Below are 12,796 nucleotides of genomic sequence, written 5' to 3'. Positions count from 1 at the left end.
ATTGAGGATAAAATGATAAATGGATTAAATGGTAAATGACTTGATGATTGAGGATTAAATGGTAAATGACTGAATGATTGAGGATTAAATGACTGGGTGACTGGAGGACAAATGGATTAAATGATAAATGACTAGATGATTGATGATTAAATGGTAAATGACTTGAGGATTGAGGATAAAATGATAAATGACTGAATGATTGGGGATAAAATGATAAATGACTGGGTGACTGAGGATAAATGGATTAAATGATTAATGACTGGATGATTGATGATTAAATAGTAAATGACTTGATGATTTAGGATAATATGATAAATGACTGGATGATTGAGGATAAAATGATAAATGATTGGATGATTGAGGATAAAATGATAAATGACTTGATGATTGAGGATAAAATGATAAATAATGAAGGATAAAATGATAAATGACTGGTTGATTGAGGATAAAATGATAAATGACTGGATGATTGAGGATAAAATGATAAATGACTTGATGATTGAGGATAAAATGATAAATGACTAGATGATTGAGGATAAAATGATAAATGACTGGATGATTGAGGATAAAATGATAAATGACTGGATGATTGAGGATAAAATGATAAATGACTTGATGATTGAAGATAAAATGATAAATGACTGGATGATTGAGGATAAAATAGTAAATGACTTGCTGATTGAGGTTAAAATTATAAATGACTGGATGATTAAAGATAAAATGATAAATCACTCGATGATCGAGGATAAATGACCGTTGATCGTGGATAAATGACTCGATAATAGAGGATAAATGACGAAATATCGAGGATAAATTATTATAATCGAGGATAAATGACAAATGATCGGGGATAAATGGCCAATAATCGAAATGGTGGAAAAATGAGGATAATCGAGGATAAATTACCAATGAGCGAGGATAAATGACTGATGACCGAAGATAAATGACCGATTTTCGAGGACAAATGCCTCGATCGATCCACAGTTGAGCTAAACACCTTAAAATAATATTTTATACTTGTTTTGGTTAAAATTGAAACATAAAAAGTTTAGTGCTTTGCAAATTTGAAAACTTACAGTATTAAGATTCTTATCTTCTTGACCTATATTACTTGTCCTTCATATTAAACTAACAAAAAGACAATATAAACAATGGAGTTTTATTTTACTTACACTTTAGTGTGCATTCTTTTTATAAATCTTTTATTAATCATCGGAATAAATGCTGATGACGAAAACCATTTACCGACTGCAAGTATGAAGAATGTAACGGTGCACTACTGCCCGTATCCATGTACAGTTGGCAACCAGACCTTATGTTATCCTCCCCCGTGTCCGCCTCCAACCTGTGTGGACCCGGCGAAATATCAGCCGACGGATTGCTGTGAATATTGTCCCAACGGTAATGTGCTGTGTTTTTATCAATATGATTACTTCTATTGGCTACATTTAACATTTAAATAAATGGAGTATACGATTGCATATAGAAATATAGAAGATAAATAGGTAATATAGTGTATTTTGCGCATGTTATAAATAAATCTTGCTAATGTTTGGGTGAGAAAGTTTTATACAAAATTTATTTTAGTTCGATTGTGTTGGATTGGAACACTTTCGAATCAGTTTCTGGGACTAACAAATACTAAGCAATGAGTGTAAAGTTTCTTGCTCAAGGAAACAAAGTCTTGCTCCTGACGGGGTTTGAACCCATGCAGACAGCAACCCTTAGATTACAAGTCCGAAATTTAAACACTCGGACACGCTGGCACTACGGGTGTGAATGGTACACCGTTAAGTTTAAACCATAAACGACATGGCTCAAAGCAGCCACCATAGATTGACCTTTGCCACTGTTATAGACTTAGGCCATCTGCAAATCTGACTTGGTTCTACACTATTGGTAGCGCTGTTTTTTGTAGTTTGATATCACTGAAAAAAAGGAATGGATTGTTCCAAGCTTAATGCCGGTCAAGCCCATTACACGAAAATCAGCATGGTTAAGTTTTGAACTATATCTTCTGTAAGGAGAGGCCTATCTTTGATTTCAGGTCCGAATTGTCGAGATCCAGCTGGTGGAATAATTCCATGGAACCATTGGAAAATAGTTGACGGAAAAAATTGCACGTGCTTATATTTTGCACAAAAGCCTGTTTGTGTATGAATAATGCATACTATGTACTGCTGTTTGTAATTTTTCACAATAAATAGTGTATCATTTCCAAATGAGAACGACTACTTTTTCCACATGATATCTGAATTTTGTTTGAGTACTGGATTACTAATCCGATAATCTCTTTATTTGACCAATGTGTTAAGCGGGCGTCTATGAGTTAAGCGGGCGGACAGCCTTACTCTGCATGCATGAATACATGCAGCACACGGGCTTAGGAGACCAAGAGATCTTAAACGAGATATTTTACTAACAAATTTCTAATTATACTTTAATATTAAAGGGCCTTGACTGGTTTTTGTTGTTGTTTTTTTTTTTGGTGTTATTTGTTTGTTTGTTTGTTTTGTTTTGTTTTTTGTCATAAAATATGAAATAATTTCAAGAGATTTCAGTTTCATTTGATGTAGATCGAGAATAATAACTTGTGCGAAAAAATTTCAAATCATTCGCTCATTTCTTTTTCCAAGAATAAAATGTGAAAAAATGACCCAACATTAAACAGCATTGCAACGCCTTTCACTCAAACCGGGCTAAGATAGCACAAACATTAAAATTTCAATCATTTCAGTGTATATTTCTTATAATTATCTTTTGCATATCTTTATTTTAAATACCGCAGATGATCTATGTAAGAAAATCTCAGTGGAGATCCTTTAAACGTAATGTACATGAACACATCTGAGAACTATTATCAAAATTCCTGCCGTAAAAAGCTCAGCTCCTGCAACAACAAACGTGACGTCATAACTCCCGGTTGTGTCGTACAGAAATCCTGAAAAAAAGAAAACATTCCGTCACGAAACCGTACGTCTTAGTATAAAATTTTGCAATAAATATTATCATTTAGTTTTGGCCCTTTCATGGATAACAAAATGCACACTATCACATACCCGTGCCGCTATTTCGACTCCGTAAAAATGGTATGGCACGGCTGTGCATAAATTATCACGTTATACAAACATAGCGTTAAAGAGCGTAAACGTTACACTATGGGTGCGTCAAATAAATTGTAATTGTTTCTACTGTAAACAATTCTTATTTTGGGTACATGTACTTAGTATTTTGGAAATTTGATAAAAAGAATATTATCCGTGTAGGTTTATTACTGAATTTATTGAACATGTTGAATAGATTATATAATGCGCAGCCTCTGGCGAGCATAATATGAACTTATTAAACTGTTCAATAAATTTCGTATTGAAATAACTTATATTTATGGCGTTATTTTCTGAATTTTATGCACATTTATACCAAAACTAGATCTATAAATATTGCTTAGTGTATGGGGGATAAAAATGTGTATTGCACAAGAATTGAAGGTACCTCGAACTTTCTTGCTGTTCTAGCAACAGACCTGAGTAGAATTATCGACCTATCGCGCAAACTAAATGGACATACTAAACTTTTTCACACAAAATACATAAACGTTGATGACCTAATGACGCAATGACTGACCACGTTCGTCACAAACCACGTGTTTTACTTTTACCTCCAATAGGTGTCGCTGCTGTAGAAGATATTCCAATAAAGAGAAAATATAAACCGAATGATCTTGCAATCAGTTCTGCTGAGAACAGTTCTGCCAATACTGTTGGACATAACGCAATATATCCGCCTAAAATGAAATGTAATCAGTCACGTGACAATAACATTTGATAACACATTTGATATCTTTCCTTAGATACTTATCTTTTTATTTATTTTATGAAGTTTTATGTTAAAAATAACGTATGAAGTTCAATAAAAAATGACTTTCAGGACATATCAATATAAGTAATTTTTCATGATAAAATAATGTCGAAAAATTGATAAATACTTTCTTTATTCTTTATATGGGCTCTCTAGGTTACACGTTCCGTTTCATTTGGAAAGCAACTCTATCTGTAAAATTTTAGCTCACGAGACAAAAATGTAAAGCAAGACTGAATGATACATGCCTGCGAAGAAACCGTAGATAGATGAGTAGATCACTAAAGTTGAAAAGGTTTTCAAGAAGCAGGACAGCATTGTAGACAATCCCAACAAAAGTAGTAGAACAGAAACTAGCATAATCTTATTCACATATTGCCTATCTCCGAACCATCCGAGTACAGCCCGGCCTATAGTGCTTGCAATACCTGGGAGTAAAATGTAACAGCTAATACTAAGTGAACAAATAATAACGCAGGCGGAAGATGTAACAATTATATGTTATAGTACATATCTATCTTCCTTTTTGTGAAACAAGGATTTGCCAGGAAGTAGACAGTGACAAATCAATGTGATTTTGAATGCGACAAATAAGAGTGCACGTAGCAGCACTTTATGCAGACACCTTCCCCATAATGTGATCACTTAAAAAATGAATTAAGGCAGTACAAAATTTTAAGAATAATTTATGTTTATCCTACTTAAAACATTATCAGGATCAAAAACTCCTGTTGTAACCCAAATATCTACGACATTATGGCTCTATCTCAATCTATGAAAGTTGTTTTCTACCTCAGGTTTATATATAAAAATGTGTTAATTGAGTGTTGAGCAAACTAGGTAAAAATATAGCCAACTTACAAATTTTTACAAATCCTACTTTTTAAATGGTTACAACAACATTTCTGTCCCATTCATTTATAAAATGTGTAACTTGCTGAAATATTGAAATAATAAAGAGCCGTTTTTCAGCACATAGTGAACATTACACATGTATGCTGCATGTAAGTTTTTTGTGTGTGGTATTGTTTGCATTTGTTGTTTTCTGCTGAAAATAATGTCTGCATAATTCATTTTTTAGATTCAATTATAACTGCATTAAGGTATACGATGGATAAAAAGTCATCTTAAACTAAGAAGTGTATACTTCATCACATTCTTAACAAAAATTACAGAAAACACCAAATGTTTACCATCTTGTTTAAAAATAAGTGACTATTTAATTTGAAATTTAAAGTGAAAGTCAAAAACAACAACAACAATAACAACACCTTATTTTCATCGAGTCATAAATTGTCTGAAACCGGGAGATTGCTATGTGTGCTTGCTTTACCATGGCAGCTCTCGAAAATTTTGGAATTCAGTCACGGTTTTGAGAAAATTCTACAAGAAGATTATCACATCATTTGATATACATTAGAATTCTGGGTACCCTCCAATAAATCCAGGATATCTTAAAGTAACAGCAAAGTTATCTATAAAAATATTACTTGTAATAAATCGAGTAATATTTACTTTGACCATATATAAAAGTCACGTGGGATGGCTACATAGTAGAGGTGTTAAAATATAATTGTAATACACCCTTTGTTAGCCATTGAAATAGTATTTAATGTATAAAGGACTTTCAAAAATGGTTATTATTCAGAGCGGGCGCTATGGTGCAGTGGTAACACTGTCTGCCTACAAATCAAGGGGTCGTGAGTTCGATCCCCCGCTACTCCACTGAACGAATAAATGACTACAAGACTGACAAAACCAGGACATCGACACAGAATGACGGCAACCATAGTATACAAGAGAAGACCTTAACGGAACAGGAAACAAGTACCGAAAGTACAATACCGAAGAAGACGACCGATAACAGAAGGAAGAACGCAGACAAGAACTGACAACAAGCGAACAGAGACGAGGACCAATAACAGAAGAACAGAGACGAGGACTGAAAACATAAGAAGAGAGACAGGGACCGTGAACACAAGAACTGACAACAAGCGAACAGAGACAAGGACCAAAAACAGAAGAAGAGAGACAGGGACCGTGAACACAAGAACTGACAACAAGCGAACAGAAACAAGGACCAAAAACAGAGCGAACAGAAACAAGGACCAAAAACAGAAGAAGAGAGATAGGGACCGTGAACACAAGAACTGACAACAAGCGAACAACACAAACAAGAACTGACAACAAGCGAACAGAGACAAGGACCAAAAACAGAAGAAGAGAGACAGGGACCGTGAACACAAGACCTGACAACAAGCGAACAACACAAGAACTGACAACAAGCGAACAGAGACAAGGACCAAAAACAGAAGAAGAGAGACAGGGACCGTGAACACAAGAACAACAAGCGAACAACACAAGAACTGACAACAAGCGAACAGAGACAAGGACCAAAAACAGAAGAAGAGAGACAGGGACCGTGAACACAAGAACTGACAACAAGCGAACAACACAAGAACTGACAACAAGCGAACAGAGACAAGGACAAAAAACAGAAGAAGAGAAATAGGGACCGTGAACACAAGAACTAACAACAAGCGAACAACACAAGAACGACAACAAGCGAACAGAGACAAGGGCCAAAAACAGAAGAGAGACAGGGACCGTGAACACAAGAACTGACAACAAGCGAACAGAGACAAGAACTGATAACAAGCGAACAGATACAAGGACAAAAAACAGAAGAAGAGAGACAGGGACCGTGAACACAAGAACTGACAACAAGCGAACAACACAAGAAGTGACAACAAGCGAACAGAGACAAGGACCAAAAACAGAAGAAGAGAGACAGGGACCGTGAACACAAGAACTGACAACAAGCGAACAGAGACGTCGACCAATAACAGAAAAACAGAGACAGGGACCGATAACAGAAAAACTTACAACAAGCGAACGGAGAAGAGAACCTGAAGGACAGAGACGAGGACTGAAAACAGAAGAAGAGATACATGGACCGTGAACACAAAAACTGACAACAAGCGAACAGAGACAAGGACCAAAAACAGAAGAACAGAGATAGGGACCGATAACAGCAGAACTGACAACAAGCGAACAGATACGAGGACCGATAACAGAAGAACAGAGACAGGGACCGTTAATAGAAAAACTGACAACAAGACAACGGAGACAGGATTGATAACAGAAAAATAGAGACGAGGACCAATAACAGAATAATTGACAACAAGAAAACGGAAACCATGACTGATTACAGAAGAATAGAGTTGGGAACCGATGATAGATGAACGGAGAAGAACGAAGATGAGAACCGATAACAGAAGAACGGTGACGAGAACCGATAACCGAAGAATAAAGACGACGACCAAAAACAGAGACGTGAACCGATAACAGAACATCTGACAACAAAAGAACTGAGACCAGGACCGATAACAGAAGAACGAAGACGACGACCAATAACAAAAAACGAGCATCAAAACCCAAGAGTACTCAGAGAAAGGTGCCTTTAATTAATGTATATTTTGCATGCACATGTTTAACCTCCTCACACATACGCAGTAGGAATCTGAGTAGTCACGTTATATGCTTGCATATAAGATAAAATACATGAAAACCCTATATCAAGCAGATAGGGCAGGTAAGAGTGAAGTGTTCGCTGCGTAAACCCTAAATACAGTTCTCTTATGTTTAAATGCCTTAAAATTTTCAGTACTATCTCTAATATTATTTCTATATTAGTATTATACTGGCCTATAGAAAAATGTCCACCATCTTGGATTATTCGGCCATATTGGATTGTTTTGTTTTTTTTAATTCTGTTTTGGTGTCTAATTTGTTTTTACCTAACATGCTTTGTGACAAATTTCAGGCTTTTCCTTTCCTTAAAAGTTTTATTTGATATATCGTCCATTTGATGTTAAAGAAATTTGGTGCCCATTTTAGTGGTCATTTCAAATGGCCATTTCAATGGTCAAGATCAAGTTTTTCAATTTGGTATCCACTTTTACCGGATTCAGCATACCTTAAATAGGTTAAATACACCAAGATACCACCTGTACTACAAAATGCCTCTAGCATCTTATAGGGAGCCAAATTCTCAAAATCAGTCCTGTAAAAGGTATGGAGCGCACACAACAATAAAATAAAAACCAACTTACCAATAGAAGAAGCTAACCACGCTGACTCATTTTTTGTCATTCCCAACTCAAGTGCACGATCTACAGTCATGTTTAACACTAATGAATACGCTAGATGACATGCAATCAACGACAGAAGAAATATCACGAATTTTACATCGGTCAACAATGAAATATCAAACATATTCCGAATTGGACTCAACAGCCATTTACATTTTGGACTTTTGCTACATTTCTCTGCTTTCGGTTCTTTCTCTGTATTTTTCTCAATTTCAAAATAATCCCTTTCGGTTAAATCCTCATCAACTTCAGCTAAATCGGTTTCTAATATGATATCATTTTTGTCGCATGAATTATTAGTCTTACGATTTTCGGTTTCAATCATAATCTGCAATTGCTCGTCTTTTACTGGTTTTGCATTGGTTACATTGCTTTTAACGGGAGGTAAAAGTAATAGACCAAACACAGACCCCTGTATGCACATTCCTGCTTCTAGTAAATACTGTACCCCGCCATCCGTATTCATTTATCCAAAAACGTGTTATTAGGTTAAAAATAAACATCCCAATGCCTGCAAGTTAAAACAATGTATTCATTGTTAATAGCACACTAGAAAGAAAAGAATAAATATCTGAAAAAAGAGATCCATTGGAAGCTTCAAAATCGGCAAAATTACATCAAAATTGCAGACTCGGTTTGATTGAGTCTACATATGAGAAATTATTAAATAGTAAAACATCCGTAACGGCATCCCCCAGTACCGGCTTGAGTGGTACTCAATTTTCAAACTTGCTGGAATAACTGATCCCGAAGGACCAGAAAAATATAACAACACGTCGAGTCTGGCGCAGATACACAAATCATGAGATCGTGTGCTTTATCCTCTGCTACTCTTGAATAATAAAACGTTTGACATCGTTTAGCTGTCAGACATGAACAATCTTTAAATGTGTTGAAAACTGACAATTACTAAATATTACTGATTTCGTTGTAAGGACTTACCGGAACCACACAATGTTATTCCACATGCAAGACCTCTATGTTTGTCGAAATATTGCACCGCTATCACATTTGCTGATAAGTACATGAATCCTACGCCCGTACCTTGAATTAAAATGATAATAGTTAACACCGTTACATGATTTCTTTGAGAAAATGTTTATTTCTTCATTAAGGACTTGATATTGAAGACCGCCTGTAGCTAATTTATTTGCGCTCGAACACACCAGTGCTAGAGTTTTAGTGAACATGACCATGACATAAGAATCCGTAGTTCACTGGTAACGCTCTTGACTTTTCAACCAGGGTCGCAGTCGCAGGTTCGATTCCACGCTCATTCACTAACAAAATTAGATGTCTCTCAAATGAGTCCCAGAACAAAGGTCGACTCAGGGACAAAGCAAGTGCTGTATCATGCACTGTCCCGAAAATAACAGTAAATTCATCGAAAATGAAACAACAAGAAGGGCTTATACCAAAAATCTCTCGGGTGAGATGAAATTATTTGCTAGGCCATCTTTTACAACTTACCACGGATATAAGATACCAAATTCTGATATATTGTTATATGTCCTTGTCTAGTAATTTTCCTCCTTATAATACAAAGACCTTAATATGGCTTCTTCCCAATGGAAACGTTCCTTAAAAGCATGCAGTTTTCTCAAAGTTCTAAACTTACCTCAGCTTATTTACTTCCCAAATTAGCAATTTTAGCTTAGAGGCTTAGGACTTTTAAAACCACTGCTGCTGACTAACCACCAAGAAATTTTAGCGATTTTTTCCCCAAATTAAGAGGTTATGGACTTTTCCCAATTAAGTGAGAAAAACCACTGCTTGTCATTATGCAAAGCTGACTTACCACCAAGAACACCGTAGGTAAGGTACAGATATGTAACGTTTGTGGCGAACGAACTAATCAACAAACTGACGGACGATAACACAGCACCAGTCACTGCAACCATCCGACAACCAAACCTGTCACAAAGACCTCCACTTATTGGTCCTGATTAAAGAGGAAATTTGTTGAATAATTATTATTTTAACCAAAACATGGTGTGTTTTACGGAAGAAAAAAAAGTCGAGAGATGTTTACTCACTCGACTTTGGTTGAGTTTATAGAAAATAGCATAATCATAATAAATCTGCAACAAATTAATACATGTGTACACAATAGTACGTACTCCTGACCTTCACTCTATTGACAATTTAGGAATTTTGGTGGTTAACATTATCAAACTTTTACGCACTTGAATGGAGAATAGTTGTTAAGATATCGCTAACATTTAGTGGTTTCGAGCATTACAATCTGCAGAATTACAGGGCGAGGGTTATATTAAAGTACGATGGTGTCCAAAGATGTTGATGTACGAAACAATGTGTAATACAATGTAACAACGATATTCTTGCAGTAAAAAGTATACGTTTTACGTTTCGTTATTTGTTGTTGTTTTTGCATAAAATTCATGTGTGTGATGAATAAAAATATCGTCTGCATCATATGTTTGTAATGGTTGCAAATATCCGTTTCTTAAACCTACTAAGATTACAGAATGTATGATTATGTTTGTAACAATGTCAATATCATATAACTGTTATATATATGTAAATGTAATATTTGTAACATTAATATTTGACATGCTCTTCTTTAAGGAGGAGATAAGGAATATCTATATATATCTATCTTGCTTTTTTTTTCGTATAAAGAAATCGGGTGTGCAATAAATTATGCTCGTATAATGCTATTTTGAGTGTTATAATTCTATAAAATAAAACTACTGGGGCGTCATTGCAGTCAGCTTTCTTTGACATGGCACCCTGAGACATGCGTTTAAAAAAAACGCGAAACTCGTGCTATTTTATCCTTTAAGTCATTTAATGTCCACTCGTAAGCCCACAGTTTCTATGAAAATATACAAAGATATTTCTAAGTCTTAGAAAAATAAAGAATATAAAAAAAGCATGCACAATTCATGCCCTGTAAACGTTAAGAAAGAAAAAACTTACCAGTGAGGCAAGAAAAGCCAAGCATTAATGCTCCAACGAGAGCTATCCTGGCACGATCAGCATCAAAGTACTCTGTGAGCTCAATCAGCAAGTTGCCAAAAGTAAACAATATACCATCCGTTAATACGATTAGACAAAACCCCGACATCACGACAATCCAGCCATAGCAGCCGTCCACCCGTCTGTCTGTCACGTCACAAATCATGCTTTATTTTCTACAATGTAAATACACTGACTCGAATTCGGGAAACCTCCACGATTATTCATACATATCTGAAGTTTGACGAAAGGAGCCGAGAAGTTGCGACTGCCCTGAGAAATACGCCAATACCTGTCAAGATAACATGTGAGTGAATACATTTAATCCATAGAGGTTATTAACCCGGCCGTAATTGTGTTAATGAAATTTCCCATGGGTTTAGTGGATAAACTGTTTTAACCTCACACGTAATCCTTTGTTTTTACTGAAGCACCTTCTTCGTGAATTAACAACTGAAGAGCACGAGGACGCAGTCGGAGGGCTTCTGCAGATGTTATGCACGATAAAATGTGCATAAGAGCTATTCTTTCAGATAAACGCAAATTCCACACAGAGACACACACGCGCGCGCGCATACACACAAACACACATACGTCGCACGTATAAAAAATACGTACAAATTGTTCAAACAGGAGTGCCAAATACATTCAAATATGTCACAAAAATTTACTGTGAAGTTTACCTTTTTACGGGAGACAAAAATGGGAAACGGGCTTAAATGTATTAAAATCGTACAATTTAGACCTGCCAATATTTGTCTAGAATGATATAACAGTGAAATTTTGTTAAGGCCGACAACTTTGATGTTTCATGCTTTTGTTTGAATTCCGCTTTCAATTGTCAAATGCATCCATAATTGAATTAGGTTTTCAACAACTGGATATTAAGGGCAATACATTTTTGTTAAAGAACATTTATTTATTTATTTACCGATATCTTTGGCGTTTGCATGTGTTTTACATCTATATACGTTGCGTTTGTTCAAAAATTCATTTTTGTGTTTAAATGTTGAATTATGCTTAAGCCGGAAAAGAAAATAGAGAAAAACAGAATCCATTAAGAACGTCCAAAACGACAAAATTGAAAATGTTGCAGGCTCAGTTTGATTAAGCCTGTTTATGACCAAGAAGACAACAACTTGAAAGGATGACTGAAGAAAGTGAGAAAAAAAAGAAAACCACCTCAAAAGAAGATAATAAAAAAAGTGATAAGAAGAAAAAGATGAAACTTCTAAGCTGTCTTGGATTCATTTCTAAACGGAAAGGAAAATAAGGGTATAGCAAGAAATGCCCAACACCAATGCTAGGTAAGAAGTCCGCGCTCACTGCAAATGTTCTTAATCACGGGGGAGGAAGTGTTACACGAAGGATGGAGTTCTTATGATAACTTGTTCAGGAGTTCTTGTGATAACGGTCACGGAGTTCGTCGGAAAACATATGTATATACTACAAAACACTCGTTAAAATTGGTTATTTTCATCTTTCAAAAATGAGTTTTAGGTGCTTAATTAAACTTTAATGATTAAGCTTGTCTTACATCTTGTATTATGTGTCAAAAACTAATTCACAGGCCATTTTTAATCGCCTCTTGCTATAAATCTGGTAGTTTCAGTAAAATTTCCAAATTATTTTGCCAATTCACAAGTTTTGACCGGTTTATTTCTGGTTTTCATCCTTGCCATACATAATTACCTAATTATAATGCAAAATTGCAAACATAAAGCACCGGCTAACAGATTTATACCCAAATTTTCAAATGTCCCGGAGTTCTTGTGATAACTCTGAAGATGTCACAGAGTTCT

The 12,796-nt window shown here is 35.5% G+C and overlaps 2 protein-coding genes and 1 long non-coding RNA gene across 4 annotated transcripts; 1 reads left to right on the top strand and 2 right to left on the bottom strand.

Annotated features, from left to right (window-relative positions):
- The first annotated feature begins 68 nt into the window (after positions 1 to 68).
- LOC132744936 (uncharacterized) lies at positions 69 to 2,189 on the top strand. The gene is made up of 2 exons (XR_009627767.1): positions 69 to 1,401; positions 2,048 to 2,189. It is a non-coding gene; the product is annotated as an uncharacterized LOC132744936 (long non-coding RNA).
- Positions 2,190 to 2,336: 147 nt separating this feature from the next.
- LOC132744935 (monocarboxylate transporter 12-like) lies at positions 2,337 to 11,674 on the bottom strand. 2 transcript variants are annotated; one of them, XM_060733727.1, is made up of 7 exons: positions 10,956 to 11,665; positions 9,811 to 9,954; positions 8,955 to 9,056; positions 7,974 to 8,523; positions 4,107 to 4,286; positions 3,659 to 3,784; positions 2,337 to 2,941 (listed from the first exon to the last, which is right to left on the bottom strand). In XM_060733727.1, the coding sequence occupies exons 4-7, from the start codon at positions 8,476 to 8,478 to the stop codon at positions 2,823 to 2,825; spliced, it is 930 nt and encodes a 309-aa protein (XP_060589710.1). In that variant the 5' UTR covers positions 8,479 to 8,523; positions 8,955 to 9,056; positions 9,811 to 9,954; positions 10,956 to 11,665; the 3' UTR covers positions 2,337 to 2,822. The 2 variants fall into 2 exon arrangements, with proteins under 2 accessions (XP_060589710.1, XP_060589711.1); XM_060733728.1 differs by lacking the exon at positions 4,107 to 4,286 and having other exon boundaries at positions 10,956 to 11,674.
- LOC132744942 (monocarboxylate transporter 12-like) lies at positions 9,192 to 11,160 on the bottom strand. The gene is made up of 3 exons (XM_060733736.1): positions 10,956 to 11,160; positions 9,811 to 9,954; positions 9,192 to 9,370 (listed from the first exon to the last, which is right to left on the bottom strand). Exons 1-3 carry the CDS (start codon positions 11,158 to 11,160, stop codon positions 9,192 to 9,194), a joined length of 528 nt encoding a protein of 175 aa, XP_060589719.1.
- Positions 11,675 to 12,796: the final 1,122 nt, after the last annotated feature.

Source organism: Ruditapes philippinarum, unplaced genomic scaffold, assembly GCF_026571515.1.
Source record: "Ruditapes philippinarum isolate M1 unplaced genomic scaffold, ASM2657151v2 ctg1296_1_1_1_1, whole genome shotgun sequence".
NCBI lineage: Eukaryota > Metazoa > Mollusca > Bivalvia > Venerida > Veneridae > Ruditapes > Ruditapes philippinarum.
Note: the sequence above shows the minus strand (reverse complement) of the source record. Positions and strands in the feature narration are given on the sequence as shown.